We start from the raw sequence: 25,291 nt of genomic DNA on the forward strand, positions 1-25,291 counted from the left end.
TAATATAAACATTTAGTGCCATAAATTACTCTCTCAGCTTTGCTTTAGCTGTGTCCCACAAATTTTGGTATGTTGTATTTTCATTTTAATTCAGTTCAATGCATTTTTTTATTTCCCTTGAGACTTCCTCATTGACCCCATGAATTTTTTTTTCTTTCCTTTTTTTTGGCCATGCCCCACAGCATGTGAGATCTTAGTTCCCTGATCAGGGATCAAACCCACACCCCCCACATTAGAAGCGCAGAGTCTGGACCACCAGGGAAGTACCAACCCATGAATTATTTAGAAGTGTTTAATTTCCAGGTATTTAGATACTTTCTTGTTTTATTTCTGCTATTGATTTCTAGTTTGATTCTATTATTGTCAGAGAGCATACTGTATATGATTTCAATTCTTCTAGATCTACTTACAGCCTAGGTGTACGTATGTGAATGCTGCATGGGCACTTGAAAACAATATGTATTGTGCTGTTGTATGCAGCAATCTATAAATATCAATTAGATCCTGTTGGCTGACGCTGTTACTCTGTCCCTCTATGTTTTTGCTGATTTTCTAACAGCTAACAGCTCTATCAATTGCTGGAAAGGGATGTTGAAGGCCCCAACTACAATTGCAAATTTGTCTATTTCTCCTTTCAGCTTTATCAGGTTTTTTGGTTTTGTTTATTCATTTGTTTTCCATATATTTTGAAGCTCTGTTGTTTAGTACATACACATTTAGGATTGCTATTTCACCTTGGTGGATTGACAATAAATACTATCAGGCTCTACGCTACAAATTGGGAGAGTCCCAGGCAGTCTGTGATCAGAGCAAATAAGTAGTACAAACTACATATCATAAATGTGTAAAACATTTATATGTTTTTGTGTATTTTTTTTTCCTAAGTTAGAATTAGTTTTAGGGTCACAGCAAAACTGAGCAAAAAGTACAAAGAGTTCCATACATGCCCTGGCTTCAAATGACATAGCCTCCCCACCATCAACAACCTATACCAGAATGCACATTTGTTACAATCTACAGCCTACATTGATAGACATTAACACCCAAAGCCAATAGTTCATGATAGTCTTCTTTCTTGGTACTGTGTATTTTATGAGTTTTGCCAAAAGTATTGTGACATGTATCCATCATTATAATTGCATACAGAATAGTTTCACTGCCTTGAAAATCCTCAGTGCACCACCTATTTATCTCTCCTTCCCCCTTAACCACTGATCATTTTACTTTTTCCTTACAAACCAGAGGTTTGTTTTTATTTTTTTTTTTTTGCAGTACGCGGGCCTCTCACTGTTGTGGCCTCTCCCGTTGTGGACCACAGGCTCTGGATGCGCAGGCTCAGCGGCCATGGCTCACGGGCCCAGCTGCTCCGTGGCATGTGGGATCTTCCCGGACCGGGGCACGAACCCGTGTCCCCTGCATCGGCAGGTGGACTCTCAACCACTGCGCCACCAGGGAAGCCCCAAACCAGAGGTTTTTAACCCAGCATTTTTTTTTAATTTTTATTTTATATTGGAGTACAGTTGATTAACAATGGTGTGTTAGTTACAGGCGTACAGCAAAGTGATTCAGTTATACCCATACAAGTATCCATTCTTTTTCAGATTCTTTTCCCATTTAGGTTATCACAGAATATTGAGCCAAATTCCCTGTTAACCCAGCATTTTATATTAGTTAAGATATGTTAACTGCTGTAACAAATGTACACAAAAATATATAATACTTCAAACTCAATAAAAATATGTTTTTCTTTCACATAAAGTCTGATAAAACACCTATATCTAATTGGAGGGTACCTTTCTTCCATGTGGTGATGCACCTTTCATCTTGTGGCTCTGCCATTTTTAACATGTGGTCATCATACTCATCTACATCACAGATGGGAAAAGAATGTGGAAGATAATGTGTGAGGGATTTTTCAGGTCTAGGTCTGTAATTGGTATACACTTGGTAAAACTCAGTCTATGGCTGCTCGCAACTGCAATAGTGGCCAGGAAATATAGTCTGGCTGTGTGCTCAGGAAGAAGAGGAAGTGAGTTAGCGAACATCTAGCCAGTCTGAGTCAGAGGTCTATGGAACCCAAAAAGATCCATGGATAGACTTCTAAAGGGAGCTGTTTAAGCATTCAGAAGATATATGCAAAATGTTGCCTTCGTGTGCATTTTCCTGGGGAGAGGGAGGGAAGGACTAGCCCTGATTGTACTGATTAGGAAAATATGTTGAAAGAAGTCAACTTTTTAAGCTACGGCCTTAAAACAGGTAGAGATGGGGAGGGTAGGGATAAAAGGTGAGAGCAACCTGGGCAGAAAAATAGCACAAGAAAAGGCCCAAATATGGGAGACTACAATGCATGTTTGAAAAATGGTCAAAAGCTCAGACCAGTTGAAGTATTAAGTTTATTTGGAAGAATACTGAATTAGTCAGTAAGTACATACTGGCCTCTCTTAACCTGCCAGGGACTATGTAGGTACTGTCTTCATTGGAATGAAAATAGAAGAGAGACAATTAAACAAGGTATGTAGCTTGTGGCTAGGGACATGCAGGATGCAATTGGCTCCTACTACGAGGCCACGTAACCTTACCTAGAAGGTTAGGGAGGACATCCAAGAGGAAGTGATACATAAACTGAGCTCTGAAAGACAAGTAGGAGTTAGCTTAGCTAAGCTAAGAGTGGGCAAAGGAGAGCCATATTCCAAGCCTAGAGGCAGAATAGGAGTATGTAGAATACATGAATGGCTCCTAGAATGTCTCTATGGCTGAGGCCAAGAATGCAAGAGGAAGAATGGCATGAAATGAGGTTAAAGAGGTAAACGGCCCAGATGTAGAAGACCTTCTAAGTGATGTTAAGAAACTGGGATGTTACCCTAAGGACAACAACAAAGGTTTCAAGCAGGGAAGTGGGTGGAGTAAATTTGAATTAAAATAATTCCAGCTGCAGCATGGAAAATGAATTGGAGGAAAGCAAGGCTGGATGTAAGAATATTGTTTGGGGGACTACTGTAATAGATCATGGTCTAAATGATAGTGGCCTAGACCATGGTAATAGTGGTAAAGATGGACAAAGACAAATGGATTTGACAGTTGAGAGGTATGAGTCACAGGATTTGGCCTTGACTGGCTATGGAGGTTGAAGGAAAAGTCAAGAATGGCCACCAGGCTCAAGGCCAGAGGAACTGAATAGATAGTGGTGCTATCTAATACTAAGCGAAAAAGCATTTTAACTGAGATTTCAGTTTGGGAAGTTGAGGTTGAATTTTAATTGCCAAGTGGAGACATCCGTAGAACAGTGGATTTCTGGGTCTGGCGCTCATTGGAGAGATCAGGAATGACAGTATAGGTCTGGAACTTGTCAACAAGGTAGCAGAAATCTTAGGAAAGGATAGGATGTTTAGGTGGAGAGTACGGAGTAAGCAGAAAGCAGGCCCAAGACAAATCCTAGATAAATAACCCAAGAGTGATAGGAACACTAAGCCTGCGAAGGAGACTGAGGCAGGACTATGGAATAGGAAAGAAAGCAGAAGGAAGGCAAAGGAAGACAGTGCTTTGAGGAGCAGTCATTAGTGTCAGTCCTGCCATGCAAAGGTTAAGCGGAATAAGTATAAAAAGTGCTCACTGGATACAAGGCGAGATGAAGATAATTTCAGTGACGCGGCAAGAGCCCGCAGGGGCTCTGCAGTGTGCAGCAAAGGAGAGCAGGCAGCTGTTGGAGAAGTTGATTTGGAGTACAGAAGAGTGGCCTATTGATATATATATTGAGTACAGAAGAGTGGCCTATTGATATATATATATATATATATTGATATATATTGTTAATATAGTGGCCTATATTAACAAAGAGTTCCTATTTGTTAATATAGGAGAGATTTGAGTGTGTTTATGTAACAGTTTCGAGAACTTGGAAGAATGTCCCGGAGTGTGGAAGGCCTGGAATTCCAGGTAGGAAACTTTATTCCTAGACAACTGGGAGCCATTGCAAGCAGGAGGACGACATGTTCATTGAGGAAGACTTATGGAGCTGGGTATTGCTGCTCCCAAGGGACATTCTACCATAAAGAAACCCATCCTGCCTTAAAACAAAGCAGATGTTTCTTTTGGGGTTCTAGGTGAGGGTGTTAGCCAAGTCTTTCACCATGCTTTTGTGGCTGTCTTTACAGCATTGCTTCAAAGTTAGTATCTAAGTTTCTCGGTTTTCTTACTAGGACAAACATCTTTGTTAATATCCGTTTAGTTTGCAAGTGGTCCAACCTTAATATCATTACAGTTCCAGTTTTAAACTAGCCTTAAGGCTAGTTTAGCAGTCAGCCTGCTAGTTGATAAAATGCAGCCACTTCCATAGTTTCCTTTTTGTCTTAAGATCTTCAAAGCAACTGTTCTACAGCAGTGTTATCAATCTATGTCATAACAGCATAGGAATGAAAGAGAAAACTAATTCAGGTGCAAATTAATATGCTGTGTGGTTGGGGGAGGGTGAAGGGGATTACTGTGTTTAATGGATTTAAATGAAAGAATCCCAGTCATATATTTAGAGCAAAAGAAAATCTTAAATTTGCTTCATAAGCAAGATTTAATACAAGACAATAAATTTAGACCCAAACGGGAAGGTCTCCAAGCTTCAATAACTACTAGCTTGTTCATAAATCACAGTATTGATCAAATCTAAATTAATGCATGAATGTATACATTTGTGTATGGGAACTTATGAAACCTCATTTACTATATGAGAATGAAGCAGAAAGCAATTTTTATATTATGAACACATAAATTAAACCACTTGGCATTTTAAAAAATCTTAGCCAAATGGACCTTATCTACAGGAATCTATTCTTTACATCTCTCCCTCTCAAAAGGAAAATGTATGGGGAACTATCACTCCTGCTACAGCTTTTGCTTTGAGTCCTTGGGAAGAGAACATAAGACCAGGGGTGAGCATTAAATGACAACTCATGAAAAGAGGTAGAGAAAGGAACATCTGAGTTTCATTTGTAATTCTGCTATGCATTTCCTCCTGACAAAAATATCCTGGGAGTGCCGCTTTGTGTTTTAGTTTACTTTCTCCCTTGAAATGAGATTTGCTTTGCTAGAGAAATCTACCCTTCAAATAATGATTATTGTTTAAACAGAAATATCAGACGGCAAGCATATTTGCATATTCTATAAGTAAATGTCTAGTTATACAAACTATTCACTGGTAAATATAAAAAAAAATCAGTACCTTTATTAAGCTGCCATGAAACATTATGTCCTTTGGGGTATATCACCAAAGGGGTGTAGATATAGTAAATCAGTGAAAATTGTACCTAATTGGGAAGGTAGGGGGAAAAAAAGATCACTTTTCACTAAATAGCAAGATTACTCCTGTAAACCCCAAAACTCACACCCTGGATCAGTGTTCTCAACTCTGGGTGAGCTTCAGAACAGCCTGTGTAGTTCTCTAAAAACATGTCCAGGTTCCCACTCTAGATCCAGTTAATCCCAACATCCAGGGTTTGCTTCTTCCTGCTCTGCATTTACCATTTTTAAAAGCTCTTCTTGACTTTGTTGTACAGCCAGAGTTGAAATCACTGCTCCAGAGGCTACTGCTACAAATGAGTTGTTAGAGAAGCAACATACAGGGTTATAGAAGGACTAGGGAAACAGTGGAGTAACAGGAAAGGTTAATGTTAGCTAAAATTCTCTATGCCTTTGGAGGGGTGGATAAAATGAAGTAGAATTGTGCACATGGCCATAAGGGCACAAAACTGAGAAATAGAAGGCATAGTTTCAGCCTTCTCTTGGACTCTCTCAGGGTGTCTTTGTAACACCCTAGACAATTTAGAAAAGTCGGTGCTCATTCAAGCTCACACACAAGAAACGATTTTGAGGGAGAAAGATATAATAAATCCAAAATAGAAAGGATCTCAATTTATAATTCAAAAATCAAGGTCTAGAGCTACTAGTACTCAGTACTTGAAATACGGCTAGTGTGAGGCGAACATACATCGAGATATCCTAGTGTAAAATACACACCATTTTCAAAGACTTAGCGCGAAAAAACTATAAAATATATCAAAAATTTTATATCGATTGCATGTTGAAATGATGTTTAATATACTGAGCTCAGTATATTCATTAAAACTGTTTCCTCTTACTTTTTATAATGGGGACACTAGAAACCTTAAAATTACATTATGTTGTTCACATTCTACCTCTGTAAGACAACGCAGGTGATTAAGACTAACCTGGGGAGACCACCTGGTACTAAAGGGGCGGAGGTAAAGGGGAGCGGGGTGGGGCGGGCGGACGGTCAGAGCCTAAGATTAAGTAAGGTAATACGATTTGTTTTTAACACGCCATTTAAAAATAAACTCCTATAAAATGTACCCACTGTGTGGGATCACCCGGACAATACTGTGGGAAGGACGTCTTGGAGGAGGAAAAGATTATTTAATTTCCTTGAAAAGCCCCAAAGAACTCAAGTCCAGCATTTAAGGTTCCTGATGTAACCAACCGGCCTCGTATTGGAAGCCGGGCCAGCTGGGCGTGGGAGGGCCCTGCCCGGCGGGAGGAGCATTCCGGAGTGGTGCAGGGAAGGCCCAGGAGCCACGCGGCTCAGGAAACCACCCCCGCGGCTGGATAGGAGAACACTTCACTGGCCCCTCCTTTGATGACTCTCCCTGGGCCCTTACCCTGCAAGTGGGAAATCACTTCTTCAACAACGCCCTCTGGGCCCATGCCTACGCTACGCTCCAAGGCCGCTCTCACTGTGGGCTAAAAGACCCCACCCAGGTGGGCCAGAGGAATGCGGGGAACCGAGAAAACCCAGATGCCTCCTGCTTCGACTGCACGCGCCTGCGCGAAAACCCCTACTGGCTCCTAGTTTCAGCCTCTGCTGCCTTGCCTTCGTCCCGCCTCCCTTTCCCCGCCTCCACCTTGTACGTCACAAAGAGTGACGTGTAAAGCGAACAATCACAGTCCCTCTCCTCGACAGCCAGTAGGGAAAGGGGAGGGAGGGCTGGGGGGAGGGCAGAGGACGGAAGGAGAAGGCTTGGCGGGGCTGGCTCATCTCGGTCACCCAATCAGAGCTCTGGGGAGGGGCGGGGCGGGGCACGAGAAGAGGGTGGGGGGTGGGGCTAGGGCTAGGAGTTAGAAGGCTGCGGGGAGGAGAGGGCGGGCTCCCAGCAATTAAAAGCGGCCAATCAGGGCGTGCCGGCTTCATTCGGAGAGCGGCGTGGGGCGTCGCTGCCGCCGCCGCGCGCGCCGGGGGCTGGCTAAGGCCATGAAACAAAAGAAACCCTGAGAGGGGAGCCGCTGCCACCTCCACCAGCCCGCCCCGCTGCCGTCCCCACCCACCCACCTAGTTACCTACCTCTGCCACCTTCCCCTGCTCCTCCACCCCGCCCTCTCCGGTCTCCGGGCGGCCCTGGCGCTGCTCGGCCCGGGTCGCCAGCCCCGCCGCCTCCCCAGAGGAAAGGTGTTTGCGCGCTGAGCAGGGCCGGAGCCCTGTCCGCCATGGGGCTCGCCGCCTGCCGCGCCTGACCCGGCCGCCGCCGCCGCCGCCGCCATTGACAGCGCGCCGCCGCGATGCCGAGCGGCAGCTCCGCGGCCCTGGCCCTGGCGGCGGCTCCGGCCCCCCTGCCGCAGCCGCCCCCGCCGCCGCCGCCGCCGCCGCTGCCACCGCCCGCGGGTGGCCCGGAGCTCGAGGGGGACGGGCTCCTGCTGAGGGAGCGCCTGGCCGCGCTAGGCCTCGACGACCCCAGCCCGGCGGAGTCCGGCGCCCCGGCACTCCGGGCTGCGGCGGCGCAGGGCCAGGCCCGGCGGGCGGCGGGGTTGTCTCCGGAGGAGCGGGCTCCTTCTGGCCGGCCTGGGGTCTCGGAGGCGGCCGAGCTGGAGCTGGAGGAGGACGAGGAGGAGGGGGAGGAAGCGGAGCTGGACGGAGACCTGCTGGAGGAGGAGGAGCTGGAGGAGGCAGAGGAGGAGGACCGGCCGTCTCTGCTGCTGCTGTCGCCGCCAGCGGCCGCCGCCTCTCAGACCCAGCCGATCCCGGGCGGGTCCCTGGGGTCGGTCCTGCTGCCCGCCGCCGGCTTCGATGCCCGGGAGGCGGCCGCGGCGGCGGGGGTGCTCTACGGAGGGGACGATGCCCAGGGCATGATGGCGGCGATGCTGTCCCACGCCTACGGCCCAGGCGGCTGCGGGGCGGCGGCGGCCGCCCTGAACGGGGAGCAGGCGGCCTTGCTCCGGAGGAAGAGCGTCAACACCACCGAGTGCGTCCCGGTGCCCAGCTCCGAGCATGTCGCCGAGATTGTCGGTCGCCAGGGTGAGTGCGGGTGTGGGGGGTGTCCAGCTGGGCTTGGCCCCGGGCGTGGGTGGGGAGACGAAAGAAAGGAGCTTGGGGCAGAAAAGGCGAACCCGGAGAGTCCTCCAGGTCCACCGGGAAGGGGTCTGGGAGGAGCTGAGGGTCGACGAGATGAGAAGATGGGTCACCTTGCGAATACCCCACGGTGTTCCTCTCATCTTGCGTGATAAAAGGTGCTAAGTTTCTCGAGCCACCCTATCCGGCGGTGTTCACTTTACTCGGGCTGTATTCCTGGAACACCCGGCTGGCGTGGCACCAAAAACCTCAGTGAGGTGGTAAAAGGTCGGGTCGGTTGTGGATTCGGTGTTGTGCATGGAAAGCTTTGAGATTGCAAGTTTGCGCAGCCGACCGTCTTTGTAAAAGCGCTCAGCTTGCCTTAGGACGGCTTGTTGGGAAGAAGAAATGGAGGTTTGTAGAAAGAGCTTGTTCGAGAGGAAAGGGGATGTTCAAGTGGTCGTTCTTACCGCCCGCCCCTCCGCTGTTCAAAAACTTAGGTTTTTTGCTAACTCTGTTGATCTTACTGTATTCGTTTCGATACATTTTAACTCTCGAAAAGGCACATGGGGTACCTTTTAGAGCACTTTAGGGTGCACGATGAAGAAAAATTGGACAGTAAAGTAATTGGGTTAAGGAACTTCATGCGTTTATACAGTTTTCAGTAAATTCTCTTCACTTGCCAGCACACCAGTACTGCAGACAGACTCCTCCCACATTGCTCAGACAAAGGACCTAGGTCTCAGATTCCAGGAGTAGATTTGTGGAGGTGGGGGAAGGGATGCCCAGAGTACCTCTGTATCCGACATTTTTAGGGAAGGTCTTATGCTCTTTAGTGTAGCTCTTTCCCCCTTTATTGAAGGAGTAAATATTGCCTGCCGCTGCCTTATTACAGTATGATTTAACCTGGTTGATGCATGTCTTTCTCCTGTTAGGTTGAGAGCATTGTCGGGGTCAAATAAAGAGAAGTGATGGCGCTGCTGCTTAAATGATCTCATCTTTCCCAAGTGGTCTAGAGTACACATAAATAAGAGGTCTGTCGAAATGGTGGTTTCAAGTATCAGAGTTGGCTCATCTCTTACCTCTAGGATTTTAATAAGAAAAATCCATCTGAAATCTGGTTAGAGGAAATAGCGTATTTCAGACTGCCTGGTGACTGGTACTTAAAGGCAGTGTTCAAAGCTGATGCCCTTCAATTGAGAGTTTATTTCCGTAGTTTGGTAGATAAATTTTGCATGCCTTTTTTTGTTTTTTGGTTTGTTTGTGTTGTTTCGTTTTTGCAATACTGAAGATACTAATCCAGGAAAGAACTGTTTCACCTCACATAGGATAAAATTGTAACATCTCAAATTATAGACTCAGAATGAGTTGCTTATTCAGATAACAACATCGGGGAATTGCTATGTATCAGGTTTGTATTTTGCCAGGCCTTGAGTTTATGGCAGTTGGGAATGTGAGGTTAATTCAGACTAACTCGACTGCCCTTAAGAAGCTAACAGTCTAATAAACAGCAGAATGGCGCTAATCTGTAGTTAATGGCATTAACTGTAGTGTGTGACAAAGTGGTACGTATAAGAACATCAATCCTGGAGGGCCTTGGAGAACGGATAGGACTTTAACAAATGGAGATGGAAGAAAGAATGAGGGACAGTGTGAGGAAACGTGTGGAGAAATAATCTCTAGGTATGGTTGGAAAGTTGCTGGGGGGGAGGGGAAGTTTTTTTTTTGATACTGAGGGTCTGATACTTATGAGAGTGGTGAAAAGGGGCTGGGAAGGTGTCTGTTCAGGCCCTACTACGGTGACACTTCCTCAGCACAAGTTGCTTCAGTGTGCTTATGGTGACAGTTTAGGATAATGAAGGAAAAGAACACTTACAGGACAGTTTTACTAGGGGACAAGATACTGATATCTTTTGTATATTTAGTTTAATACAAATTTTTGTGTTCTGTATTATACCCTTTAAAGCATGATTAAATGTTCCTTAATTATGCAGACTGTTACCTTTATGCAGATCCATTATTTAAAAGTAAACTGAATTCATTCCAAATTTGTATTTTGTACCAAATTATAGCAATGAAACGGTCTTTAGTTTTTCTTTTTAGGGCTGAGCTTACTGGTTAATAAGGAAATGTGAATCTATTTATGTCTTAGGGCATGGAGACAAATTGCTGACTATTCCTTTTACGCTTAATATTTTCCCAGAGTTGACAGCACTGTTAAAAGTATGTCATCGTCCTCTATCTTATCTTAAGAACAAAAAGTCTTATCCTTATCCTGTTCTGAACCATTCAACTAGTGGATCATTGACTCCCTTTGCCACGAACAGCCCTCAGCAGCACCATGATAAAACCTGTAAAGTTATTTTCACACTCCTGCAGGCAACTTCTAATGTTTGCATCCTTTTACAGTGTGATAATTTCCCCTTTCCTTAAGTGAATAAACAGGGCAAATCATTTAGTTTACTTTTTGCTTTGAATGAACAAAATTTTCCTCCTTAAGAATTATTCCTTCCTGCCATTTTATTCATTACCTGAAGTCGTAATTTTCTGTTTGACATCTCTTAATTGGTTTTGGAAATAATTATGTCACAGATGGAGACATCTGTGACCAGCTCTGAAGCAAAGAGTAGGACAAATGGGATTCTGAGTCATATAGACTAGCAGCTCATGTAGATGGCCTCTAGTTCCATTGTCTTTCAGAAAAACTAACCGCTGCTTTTGATTGTGATGAAAGTTTGCAGAGCGTTGACCTCATATTTATACTCCCCAGCAGCATATGGTCATTTGCAAATGTTCAATTGGCCCCCTTTTTTAAGTGTGCATCTCATTTTGAAACCAACAACACTGTACAACAAAGCCAGGAACTGAAAAGAGGCTAAAGACTTGTAATCCAAGGTTTTATATTACTGTTTAAGATTAATGTACTTCTTTAACTATTTTCATTAGTTATTTACTTGATGGTCTATGTGTGTTCTCTAGCCTCCTAGTCAAGAAGGGCTATTTCTGGCTTTTTTTAATTGTATACTGTCAAAAAACATTTAAACTAATACTCTCAGTATCTGGATATTTATGAATAATACATATGCTGATATACTATACATTATAAAACATGTAAACAATTTTAAAAGGATGAGGTAAAGACGGAAATTGGAGTGTTTTGATTTTTTTTTTTTTTTTCTGCACTCCAGTGAATTTTCTTGCACCCTACTTTGGCTATCACTGAGCTAGACCTTAGAAATTTTTTTCTTCTTTATTGAGCTGCTCTCTCTCCACTGATCCCCAGTGATTGTGTATATTGTCACTTTTTAAACAGTTAATATGTTACATTGCTTGAAGTTGTCTTAAATACATCCTTGTGAAAAAATTTTCCCAGTTTCCTAGGGTGGAACCACTCTTCCAAGTTCTAAAAAGAGAAAGCTTGGTCTTGTACATAAATTCCCTGTTTAAGAAAAAATATACATTTCATGAGGAGAAATAGTTTCAGAATAATGCTAAAGCCCGGTGTCTCTTTTGTGGAAGAGGGGGGATTGTTGGCATTCTCTCTGCCAGTTACTATATTACATGCCATTTAACTCTGCTAGGTGTTTATCCCCATTTTAGACATAGAAACTGAGGTGCTGATAGGTATCTTGCTCAGATAGTGGAACTTGGGGTTAGACCAGTTTGTTTGCTAGTAAAGATGAAGTTCTCACTCTACATTGCTGCCTCAGTATTGAAGCATCTTGCTCAGAAAGGCTAATAATATTTTGGGTTAATTTCTGCCCTAATCATGGGTTGGGGTACTGTATTTCTAATATGCACAACTTAAAATATCATCACTGTCCAAATTAATTTACTTAATAAAATTTTGGTGTCTACTACACAGAAGGCACAGGTCATTCTAACATTCTAGTTCTAATGTGTCTAACTAGAAATTCACTGTCATTTATAATTCAGAAAGTTAATTTGTGTGTATATATATGCTAGCTTTAAAAATTAAATGTTGGGGCTTCCCTGGTGGCGCAGTGGTTGAGAGTCTGCCTGCCAATGCAGGGGACACGGGTTCGAGCCCTGGTCTGGGAAGATCCCACATGCCGCAGAGCAACTGGGCCTGTGAGCCACAATTACTGAGCCTGCGCATCTGGAGCCTATGCTCCGCAACAAGAGGCCGCGATAGTGAGAGGCCTGCGCACCGCGATGAAGAGTGGCCCCCGCTTGCCACAACTAGAGAAAGCCCTCGCACAGAAACAAAGACCCAACACAGCCATAAATAAATAAATTTAAAAAATTAAAAAAAAAAAAAAAAAAATTAAATGTTGTCATTATTCTAGGCTTTAAAATCTAAATAATAGTTTGTATTAGCTCTGGGACCATTGGGGAAGGTTCGAATATTATAATTGTTTTGCAAATGGGTGGGGAATCTACTGCCTTTTCTTCCTGCCTTACTCAGCTAATGAACTATTTGATTCACTAGGGAGGAAATGGAAAATAAAGTGGTAATTCAAGGGTGTATTTTCTGCCCCCTGTTAGAAACGCCAGTGGCCAAAATGATCCAGGGAATCAAGTATTTGAGAACTATTAATCTGTTAGAGATTTCCATTGAGGAAAATTTCCAACAATGTCTGTGGGTTGGAATTCTAGATAGTTCTTACATTTTAAGTTGTCAAGGAAAGGTGGAATGTAGTTATAAGACAGTGCTTAATATTTTATGGATTTGAATGAATTTAATATTTGTACAGATTGAAGAATTTATTGCTTTTGTCTTAAACTGAATACAAAAATGTTTTAGAATGTATGTTTTAATATAAAAATATTTGTTGCAAACTGTCCCAATTTGCCTTTAACAGTCTCTGCTCAGCTGTGATATATTGGAAAGAGCCAGCAATCAGATATGAAAATTCCTAAATTCTGATTACTCTGTGCCAGTAACTCACTTTGTAGTCTTGGACAAATCACTTAAACTTCCTAGGCTTCAGATTCTTCAGCTGGGTATAATCATATCTACAACACCTCTGGGGACTATGAATTGTACATATATGAAACTGTAAGTGATAAGCACATACTACTTCTGTTAAGTTAAATCTGAAATTAATTCGAACCACTCTGTTAATCTCGTTCACCTTTCCTCAGCTTGAGCAGACAGTTTTCACACATTACTATATTCGTCTAAGGTGATAGAACTAGAATGAACTGATGTCTAAATGCCTGATAGGCAAATGGCACCTCTATTCAGATAGGCTTAAAGGATGCTGTGATAACAAAGAACCCCAGCCTCTCAGTATTGAAACAACAGTGGTTTATTTCTTATTCACAGGGGCTGTGCTCATTTTAGTCATTCAGAGTCTTAGACCAGTGAAGCAGCCACCATCTCAAGTGTTAGCTGGTCTTCCCCTGTGTCAGAAGGATGAGAGACAGTGGCACAGCACACCCTGGTCTTTAAATATTAGACCCAGAAGTAATAATGATCACATCCGCTCATATTTCATTAATCAGAGCAAGTCATCTGGACACACCTAACTTCAAGTGGGCGAGTAATTACATTACAATCATGTGCCTACAGGAGAGAGCCAAAATATTCATGATGTTTACCACAGTATTATTTTAAAATCTATGGGATTGTGACAATTTTTTAAATGTAATTTATGCCCTATAGGATTTGTAATTTAAACTCAAAATGAAAAAATTATAGATAAAAGTGGTCTAGAGAATGAACTTGAGGATATGGGGAGGGGGAAGGGTAAGCTGTGACAAAGTGAGAGAGTGGCATGGACATATATACACTATCAAACGTAAAATAGATAGCTAGTGGGAAGCAGCCGCATAGCACAGGGAGATCAGCTCGGTGCTTTGTGACCACCTAGAGGGGTGGGAGGGAGAGAGATGCAAGAGGGAAGAGATATGGGAACATATGTATATGTATAACTGATTCACTTTGTTATAAAGCAGAAACTAACACACCATTGTAAAACAATTATACTCCAATAAAGATGTTTAAAAAAAAAGTGGCCATAAGATACTAAATAGGAAAGTGTATTCGCAGTTTAAAAACTCCTTTAGGGGATTTTCCTGGCAGTCCAGTGGTTAAGACTGCAGGGGGCAAGGTTCGATCCCTGGTCGATCAGGGAGCTAAGATCCCACATGCTGCGCAGCGCAGGCAAAAAGAAAAAAAAAAACTTTAGGAAACTCCAAACAGATTATGGATAATCTGTTTTAAAATCCCATTGATCTTCAGGTGATCCTAAAGTGATATATTTATTAAACTGCATCTTAATCCTTCTCAAATGGCTTATATACCATAATGCATGTTTACTTTTAACTTTTCCCCCGTACTACCATTAGGTACCATATAGACATTTATAAGGATTACATCTGCCATTTAAGCTTTTAAAATGATATTCTAATACTAGTGATACCAAGCCAGACTATGCTAACTTGAATATGCACAGCATAATGTTATTTGAATACTTTGAGGCTTTATTCCATGACTGATTTTGAGAATTTTAAGTTACGCTGCATAATTATAGCACCTCTTTCATGCCAGTGTTCGAGATTTAAGAACAATTCGTGTGGGCATGGTTTGTTGCCTGTGTCCAGTAAGCAAAAACTGCAGTTCATTGTGTGCAGGGGAGCCTGATTTGACCACAAGTAAAGTGGTATCGTGAAATAATAAGACTAGGCCTTAAAATAATAAAATTTTTTCATGAGCTGCAGATGTAGTTGAAGGTAAGCATAAAGTAGTTTCATCTTAAACGTAGTTAGAGGAGAGTGGGGAGGTAATAGTTCCAAACTACTAGAAGGTTACCAGTGTAAAATGTTTGCCCTTTGGGCTGACCTTTTTATTACTGTCCCCCTTTCTATACCACTCTTCCCTCCTCTTTGGCTTATCTTCTACCTTTCCACCAGTACCTGCAGGAAAGGACATTGAACTTGGAGTTAGGAGACTTGTTAGAGAGCTGGCTTTACCATGGACAAATCGCTTAACCTCACTGAGTCTCAGTTTCCTCTAATGGGGGGAAGCTAGTCCATCCAGCTGTTCTTCCCAGCCCTCCCCCACCTGCTCCCCGTTGTGAGGATCAGGTATGAGAAGATGTCATTAGTACAGATTCACTGTACAGTGGAAAGTATAGAGGTAATAAATTATATACGAGGCAGGGTAAAGTTTATAATTTTTTTTACTGCTAGATTTGTACGCTGAGCAAATGCTAGTTGAAACCAAAAATTGTCATTTTAGTAAGTTTTTCATAGGACATATATACCACTAGATATTTTTTAAAGTTTACAATGTCTTAAAATTTTATTTAAAATCAGCACTTTTGAAATGTATTTCCTGGTAAAGACCTAAGCTAGTCTATAGTCTGGAAGAGAATCATTTACGAATGAATCTGATTCCATTATATGATTCCCATACAGAGGTAATTCTCAGCTTTCTATTAACATCCTCCGAAGGGCATGAATCTAATTTTAAAATCCCCAGTTAGGAAAATTGTTCTGCCTTTCATCTCTAATTTACACCCTCTTCTGGGTGTCACAGCTTTTGTGAAAGGCCAAATATGAGCCCTTCTTTTGTTAAGTATGTCGATCCTCTTGTCTAAACTACGTGAGAAAGGAGGGGGTTTTTAAATTTAGTTTAACCTCTGTTTTTAAAAATACCTTTATGTATGCAGGGAATTCTCCACTTCTAAGAATCAACTAGGAAAATAAGATTGAGAGAATGGTGTATTTAGGGAATTGCGGATTTTAGGAATCATTAGTTTATAACTTTGGGCAATTCTCAGCTTCAGTTTTCTTCACATATGAGATTGAACTATATTATCTCTTGTAGCTCTTATATTCTTATTTTTGTCCAAAAAGAGTTCCTAAAATCATGTAAAAGTAAACCAGGTTTCAAATTACCAATTAGATTGACTTCAACATATCTCCTCCCAGTTTCGTAAAGTTTATAATACCTTAACATGGCTTTTCACAATCTAAATATAAGTTTTATCTTCAGGATTTAAATTTTTTTAATGTTTTTAAACTTTCTATAGAAAACTGATTCATCTGATTTAAAAAAATAATAACAAACATTTAAATGTGTCAGGTAGTATATCATCTCATTTGATCCATTCTTATTTCCACCATACAGATAAGGAAACAGATCTATGGGGATACAAATAACTTATCCAGGGTCTCAAGCTAATAGAATTAGAGACTTGAACACTCCAACTCAGTAAATGGTAGAACAAGCAGACAAAGCAGCGAGGATATAAAAGGCTTGAACACCACCAGTAGCCAACAGTATAAGAAAAGAAAATGACAGATCAATATCTGTACTTGAACACATGTAGACACCAAATCCTTTTGGTGCTTGAAGTTTGGTACAAGTCAGTGAGGGCAGAACTGAATCTCAGTCACCTTAAAGTCAGTTAAAGTACCTGAAACATAGCAGATACTTGCTGTTTATTTTATTGAACTGAATAGTTGGATTAGAAACTTGCCATTTTATTATTTATCATTTTAGTTTTCATGTTGTGGTGTTTTCTTCCCTCTTGCCTTTACTTGAGGAGCCAGTCAACCTAAAGTTGTTTGGATCTGTTTGTTTTAGATGCTACTTGATTTAGGGCATTAGATGTCCATATGAATACTGGTAATCAAAACTAAGATCACATAAATGAAGCCGTTTGAAGTGTTGACATAGTGATGTCTAAAGTGAAACAGTATTCTTAACAGAAAATTTCAGAAAATTTTGACTAGAGCTACAAGAAGGGCCCTTGAACCCAGGAAAGGAAAGCTGTTTCTATATTGTACGTTTAGGAATCCATTGCATTGCTAATCTAAACAATTATTTAAATGTTGGATTAAGTTGTGTGCATAAGAAACACTCTCTTACTGGGATTTAGCTGATGTTCATCAGTCTGTGAAGCTCTTAATACTGAAAAATTGAGTCCTTGTAAAATTATAGGTGTTTTGAATAGTCTGTCTAGACTCTTCCAAGAGGAAAGGGCTCTTATTTATATATAAAATCATTAAAGAATATGATCCCCTCATTAATTCTAATATATCATGAAATGTACATATAAAATAACGTGTTTCTCTAATGCTTTTAGAGAAAAATAGTATGGAGTAGCGAGAGAAGTATGGAATTATTAAGGCAACTTGTGTCTGAGATCTGACTTTCCAGCTAGGAGATGTCTCTAAGCTCTCTCAGTTTAGCTCTTTCCTATCCTTCCTAAAGCTATTAAGCCAATCATCACTCTGTTATGATTAAATGAAAATATAGGAGAGTTTGGAAAACTGAAAAGTGCTACGAATTTTACTATTTCAAAGCCAAGCCTATTGGCCCAGTTTACTCACGAAATATTTGAAATGGTGGAGGGGAGGGGGGTTAGGTAGCCTAAAAAAGCTGTCCTTTACTGAACACAGGCATTGTAATAAGTATTTTTAATACATTATTTCATTTAATCCTTGCAACAACCAAATGAGAGAAGTAACTTTAATTATAGTTCCTCACCCATGAAGGGAGAGATAGAGGTTTGGTGGCCTGTTAGAGCTCCCAAAGATGGTTTGTGATGGTCTGTTCAAAGTCTTTATGTTCCCAGCTATAATTCAACCTACTTTTCTTGAGGAAAGGAAGAATAGATGTACGCATGTGGGATATGGTAGTATCTGATTTCCCAAATGCTTTTTAGACTTCAGAAGTGATTTTGTATTTCCTAGGAGAAAAGGGGCTAGGTCAAAAGATAAAAGCATTGGAAAGGAGCTAGAGGTTGAATGACCTAACATTAAAACCACAAGCAAACTCTGGTGGTAGATTAGAACCCAGTCCTGCAGATAATCAGGTTTTTTTCCTTACATTATTTCCTTTAAACTAGACCTCGGAATAGTATTAGTTAGTGGTAGCTGTGATAAAGTCATATCTATATTTGTATTATTCTTGAGTTCATAGAGCCTTTCACACACACAGTCTTCATCTTTTCCAAATGACTGTGTTTATTACTCGGAAGATTTGGGGGGGCGGGGAGGGGAAGTACTAGGAGGGTTTTCCAGGTTATTTAGGGAAATATCTGGGTAGAGATAAGGAAGAGTAAGGCATGTTTAGGAGATGATAAAATCTGGGAGAAGGTAAGTCATGGCCACTTAATTAGGAGATGGATGGGGTGGGAGCTGGGGGTAATTTAAATATCAAGCCCAGAGTTCTAATTTTCTTGAAGGTAAAAAGAACTACTCAAGGAGTTTCACTCCCCCTCTTCATTGTTATTAAAGTGTGTTTCTGTATGTGTGTGTATACTGATTTCCCTTTTAAAATAAAACCTTTTGGAGAGAATTTCTGAAGAAAGATATACCCCAAGGATGACCCAAAGTGAAAATACTCGTAGTTTTGGTGTGTGTTTATAAGGGTTTTAGCTTTCTTAAATCACCTTATATTTGTAGCTGATTGATGAAATGAATGGGAAATACAGTGAATTTAATTTCTGGAAAACAAAATCCTCTGTCGAAAATCTGCAACATTTCACATAACATTTGGGACTTCTTTAAAAAAAACAAAAGTTCTTTGCACCTACAAGATAGACTTTAAACTCCCTTGCCTCATGTTAAAGACTGAATCATCCCCCATCTGACCTGCTCTCCTGCCATTCTACCCTCCAGTCACTTAAAGCTCCCACAACACTGAGCCAGGTGTGGCCATCTTGTGCTCTTGATTCCTGCTTTGGCACTTGCAGTTCCCTCTACTTTCCTTCCCACCTGGCAGAACTACTTTCTTCAAGCTTAAGTTCAAATGCCTTTGAAGTCTTCTTTCATTTTCTGTAAGCAACAAAGCCCTCTCCTTTTCTGTGCTCCCACTGCTTTGTATGCCTATTTTCATTAAAGCAGTTATCTTATATCAGTATTATCTTATATCAGTATTATATCCGTATTGTTCTCATGACTGAGCTCCTTTCCTTTCTATACTGTGAGCTCCTTGAGAGCAGAAATTATGATAGTTCCTGTATATCACCTGGAATTAGCACCAGCACCTTTATAGGGAATTTAATATTTGAATGGGTAAGTTTAAGCATCAGGCTTGTGAATGTTTTGGGCCAAAGAAGGAGTAGTTTAGCTAGGAACACCTAGCCAAATCCCTTAGGACAGGTGGAGGCCAGGTTTTACTTGTGCATCTCTTACCAAATCACTTACGTCTCAACATAAACAGGGTGTCTTTGTCAGCACCCTGGCTTATCTATTTCTTTTCTACCTATTTTGATTTTTATCAATAGTTTATCCCTTCACCCTACTCCAAGTGCCCATGATCCCCAGACTTTTCTTGTATTTATATCTAGCTACTTATATCTGGGAACTGCCCTGGACATTGGGTCTCTCTTCTTGGGTTAGGGTTTAAATTTTTTCTGAACCAAATACTTTCCTTTGTTCAAAAGCCAGGGACCTGGAAGAATGGAGGAAATAATTGGAGAAAGGGGAAAATGGTAACGCGGTAGGCAGAATAAACCCCCTTTCCCTGAAGATGCCTACACCCTACATCCCTGGAAACTCTGAATATGTATATGGAGTATGGACCTTGAGATGGAGAGGTTGTCTGAGATCATCTGGGTGGGCCCAGTGTAAACACAGGAGTCCTTAAAAGCAGAAGAACTTTCCCATCTGGGTCAGATACAAGAAGGGGAGAGATCTTAAGTATGAAAAGGATTCAACCTCCATTGCTGGTTCTGAAGATGGAGAGGCAGGGCCACAAGCCATGTCGGTGGCCTCTAGAAGCTGGGAATGGCCTTCAGCAGACAGTCGGCAAGAAAGCAGGGAGCTCAGTCCTGTGATGGTAAGCAACTGAATTCTGCCAATAACCTGAATGAGCAAGGAAATAGATTCTTCCCTGGAGCTTCCAGAAACACAGCCCTGCAAACACGTTGATTTTAGCCCTGTTGAGACCCATGTCAGACTTATGACCTACAGAATTGTAAACTAAAAAATTTGTGACATTGAAGCCACTATGTGGGGTAACACTAAAAGACTAAAGCAGGTAATAAGCAAAATTAAAGGACAGGGCTTCCCGGTGGCGCAGTGGTTGGGAGTCCGCCTGCTGACGCAGGGGACACGGGTTTGTGCCCCGGTCGGGGAAGATCCCACGTGCCGCAGAGTGGCTGGGCCTGTGAGCCATGGCCGCTGAGCCTGCGCGTCCGGAGCCTGTGCTCCGCAACAGGAGAGGCCACAACAGTGAGAGGCCCGCGTACCGCAAAAAATAAAAAAAAATAAAGGACAGAACAAGATTTCTGGTTTGAGGCCTCCATTTTCCTTCTAGCTCTCAGCTCCTACAGGCCACCTGTAGTTCCTTGCCATGAGGTCTCCATGGGCAGATCAAGCACAGATGGTCTGCTTGCTTCCGGGCTAGCCAGAGCACATCTGACTACTTCTGAAGCCAGCTGGAGAAAACTCTTTTAAAGGACTCGTGATTAGGTCAGGGCCACCCATGTAATCTGGATAATCTTCCTATTTTAAGGTGAATTAATTTGGACTGGAATCATATCTACATTACAGACTGTAATTCTACATCTGGTTCTTCTAACTATGTCATTCCACCTGTTTCATGGAATTAAAAAGTGCCCTTAAAGATCTAGTCTAGTGCTTTTAAGCTTTTCTGACTGTGACCCGTCCCCCCCACCCCCCCACCCCTTGCAAAGGAACATTTTATGTTGCAGCCCATTGTACACATATTTACTGAAACATTTGGAATCTATTCAATTGATATGGCAAACCATGGTTTCAGAAACACTGAAGATATCATTTCAATTCCATTTCTTCAACTCCTCTCCCAGCAACAGAGGACCTCTCCCTCTTAACTGCTCAGGCAGCTGGTTGAAGAGGCTCTCTTTACCCTGGAGAAGCGAGACCCAATCTTTGCTACTCTCCCAGGGAGTGAGAGGACCAGAATTCTGGCTGCAGCTGAAGAGTTTTAAGGTGAAACACAGTCCCAGCCACAGTGATAGAGAAAGGGGAAATGGGTTCCTACAGGAGGGAGGTAAGTTGGAGGCTTTCTCTTGGGAGAATTTACTTCCAAATCAAAATAAAATTGCAGCTATGCAAGTCATTAGTGCTATTCTAGTTCTTAATCTCTACGCAGTCTGGTATAGAGCTTGCCATATGTCGGATTTTATTTGTAGCTGTAGGAAAACAATTATTAGTCCTTACTTCTTGGACTTATTCAGCTTCGAGGTTATGAAATCGTTTACTCTGCTGTTCATAAATTTTTTTTTTAATCTCAGAACTAGCCAAAAGTCTGATTGATATGCTTAGTGTAATAAAATGTATCATTTCTTCATAACTAATTTAAAATTTTTTCTAATTTAATATTTCTTCGGAAAAAAACTAATGCATTTGTATGGTTCAAAATTTGTAAGAAATAAAAGTGTACAAGGAAAATTGTCACCCTCCTACCCTGTCTCCCTAAGTCAACCAGTTTTATGACAGCAGAGTATTCCCTTATATAGCTATATCTAGCTGTATAATACACACTAATACAAACAGTAATATAATGCAAAGGTCATTGGCTCCTGTGCAAGTATTCCTACAGACTCAATTCTATGAGTGGGACTGTAGGGACAAAAGGATACTTGACTTGTAATATTGATGGATATTGCAAACTGCCCTTGAGGAGTTTATACTCTCAGCAGCTAAATAGGGGTTTTTTTCCCCATTCTTACTAGCACTGTTTATTTGTTTTTGATATTTGACAGTCTTATAGATGGAAAATGATACCTCAGTTCACATGAAAATGGGAATTTTCATGTTTGGAGCCATTTATATATTTCCTTTTTTGTGAGCTATTTCTTTCACCTATTTTTTCTGTTGGGTTTTGGTGTTTTGATATATAAGGGTAGGTATATGGGTACCTGTGTAAGAGAGAAATTAGCCATTTGTGATGTGAGTTGTAAATAATTTTTTTACGTTGTATTTGGTGAGTTTTGCCATGCAGCAATTTTTTTTTAAGTGCAGTCTAATTTTTCAGTACCTTTATGGCTTATGAGTTTTGTGACACTCTGAGATTATAAACTTTTCAATGGTTTTTTAAAATATCATTGTACTTTCAAATAGAAACTCAATCTAAAATACTCCAAAAAGTTTTTTTACCTCCTCTACCTGCAAAATAGTAAAACAAATTGGTTTTTTCTCCTTAGTCTGTGCCATCTGTTTAGAGCTCTGCCTATTCAAATTGTCCCAAACTTTATAACGTGTATATATATTCTAGAAACCATGTGTTGGTTGTTGGGAGCTCAGAATATGCATGTTCTCATAGAAACAATGTGATTGATGAGGTTTCCTATAGGTTTCCTGATCTGAGTTAAGGCTACTGTGTTAAAACCGTCTTATAAAATTTAGGAGCGAAAAGAAATACTTCTGTTTCTCTTGGCAGTGGCGTATAAGGGGTTGGCTTTGCTATCTTTCTGTTCCCTCTTTCCCCTGACCTGCAAAACCTAAGCACATGACCCTTTTGGGCAGGGTAGGCCTATCTTACGGCCCTATCTGAGAGATGGTCCACACTCCAACCGTCTGTCTTCTCTGTCTTCCTAATGAGCCATGTATTAAACATCTATTTATTTGTACCATCCATAGGCCCAATAGTGTCTGTGTACCTTTAGGCATATTTTCTTAGTTAATATACCCACTAGGTATTAAAGTATTCTACTAAGGTGCATCTGACAGTTGCTTATAGTCTCAGAAGCATTTAGAGAAGTTTCTTAATGCAGCTTTCTAATGTTCACTACAGTAAGGGTTGAGAGGGGCCAACCCTAGACTCTCAAGCTAACTCTCCCTTTGTCCTTAATAGAAGTGTCCCAGTGTTTTTCTGCAAGATGATCAGGACCCTCTTTGTTAGAAATGTGTGATTCTAGCAGACTGCCTTCTTGTTGAGTTGTAGCTCAGAGAAGAAACTCGTGTGTCCAGGTAATGATAGTAACTCCCATGCATGTGTATTATGAAGAATTAGGCGTTCGTTCCACCCTTTCAGACTTTCTTAGGCATCTCTCCATCAGTCACGTATTGGCCAATGGAAAATGATTGCAGTTCTCAACCTCAAGCAGCACCTACTGTGCTGACTGAGGGAGTTTCCTAGAGATTTAGCCTGTATAAATGATAAGTAGACGTAGAAGTTTTATTGTTCTGGTGTTCCAGTTCACTTGCTTTTGTGGAGCAAAAGCAGATATATTTTCCTATGCTCAGAAGTTACACTATCAAATTAACCTTGTAGTTCATTGTAGATATAAACTTACAGCAGCACTCTATAATAAAAACTTTCATGTTTTACGGTAGTGTAAATTTGACTGATTGCACTCGGCCCTTCTTACCTCCTCCAGTTACTGCACTAAGTGCTTTCTTTGCAATTTTGCTTTTAGCTACACCACCCACCCACCCCCACCCCCTAGTCTTGAATATAACCTTCAGGTTAGAGAAAACCTGACTCTGAAAGTGTTTTCATGATAGGTACCTAAGATCCAGCAGTGAGAAAGCGGCCGTTTCTAAGTTCTGCAATTTGTTGGAAGGAGAAACAGGATCTTCATTTGTGGTTCAGATCCAAAAGTTCAGTGCTAGGTTGAGTAAAGTTGTTATTGAATAACATATTCAGTAGCTTCATAGCATAAAGTTAGCATAATCAACTCCCTTCAGCAGGGTTGGACTAGCATTATGGGGCCAGAATATGAAAGGCCGGGAAAGCTCAACAAAAATGCTTAGATGCAAAGCAATGTGTATAAGAAGGGCCCAGTGTTCTTATATAGAAAAATGATCTTTGTTTCAACAAATGTTATATGGCCACCCCGTGGCATATACTTATAGCCAACCACCCAGTGCTTTGAGAATGCTTAGGGAGCGCACACAAACCAGTCCTGAGGGAGAGGAAGCTCCATAGAGGATGAGGCATCTAAACTAAAATCTGAAGGGCTACCAGGAGTTAAGCAGAGCTGGTAGTAAAGGGGCAAGAATAAAGGAACATTCTGATCATGGAAGCAAGGGAGCATGCATAGGAGCTTAATATGGTGGAAGCACACCCACAGAGTTTAAGAAGTGAGGAGGGGGAAAGGAGAGGGGTACAGAGATAAGGCTAGAGAGAAGTAATCAGGTACCAGGTACAGAGGAACCTTGTGTGTGCCATACTGTTGACTTTATCCTTATGGTAAAAAGAAGCCATTAAAGCACTTTATGCAAAGAAGTGAGCATGTGATAGGTGCTTTGTTTAGAAGGCATCATCTGCCTAAAGTGACTTTAGAGAATGGATGGGAGTGAGGCAAGAATGGAGGCAAGGAGATCTGTTTGGTGGGGGGTGGAGGGTACTTCTGGCAAGCTTCACGTTAAGACCTTTGAAAAGTATAACCCCAGAGTTTTACGCCTTAGTTGTATATTTGACATCTTTGTTACCGTTCAAAACCCTCTAATCTTATGCAGTTGGCACTGGTAATGGGTGATTACTCCAAAAAGTAATCATGGGTAGTTATGCATAGGTGTCTTAGATATTTTACTTATTTAACTTAAACATACTCAGGATTTAGGGCCAAAGCCTTTTATTTGAGAATGGGGCTGCCAACCAGCATAGTCCTTTGATAAAACCACACTCAATGACCATATTCCATACAATTTCCAATATGTTTCTTTTGAATTTAGCAAAGTTATTCTGTGTTAGTTTTTTTACCCCAGGATTTTACAGTTGTCTCACCCATAGTTCAACAACATCTTTTTTTTTTCTTTAAGTTACTCGTCTTTATTGAAATTTTTTAAAATAATCAATTTTCATACAAGTTCAGCATCTTCTCACATTTATATGTTACTGCTTTACGTAATTGTTAATTTAGTTAATGCATGAGTGCAGCTAGTATAAACAGATTGGAATCAAAACAACTGATTCTTAGTGAAGCCTGAAATCCAACTGATGGAACAGAAAAGAGATGATGTACTAACCTTGAGCATTTTGCCATTGTCATCAATTGAGTTTTACAGAGGAAAGAGTAATGTTAAGGTAAAATAATAAGACAGTTA

At 41.3% G+C, this 25,291-nt stretch overlaps 1 protein-coding gene across 1 annotated transcript in view; it reads left to right on the forward strand.

Annotated features, from left to right (window-relative positions):
- Positions 1-7,190: 7,190 nt before the first annotated feature.
- MEX3C (mex-3 RNA binding family member C) overlaps positions 7,191-25,291 on the forward strand; it is a 21,824-nt gene continuing 3,723 nt past the window's right edge. Inside the window, exon 1 of the mRNA XM_032603276.1 lies at positions 7,191-8,290. Coding sequence (XP_032459167.1) covers positions 7,558-8,290 — 733 coding nt within the window. The 5' untranslated portion in view covers positions 7,191-7,557. The remainder of the gene's footprint in view (positions 8,291-25,291) is intronic.

Source organism: Phocoena sinus, chromosome 14 (assembly GCF_008692025.1).
Source record: "Phocoena sinus isolate mPhoSin1 chromosome 14, mPhoSin1.pri, whole genome shotgun sequence".
Classification (NCBI taxonomy): domain Eukaryota; kingdom Metazoa; phylum Chordata; class Mammalia; order Artiodactyla; family Phocoenidae; genus Phocoena; species Phocoena sinus.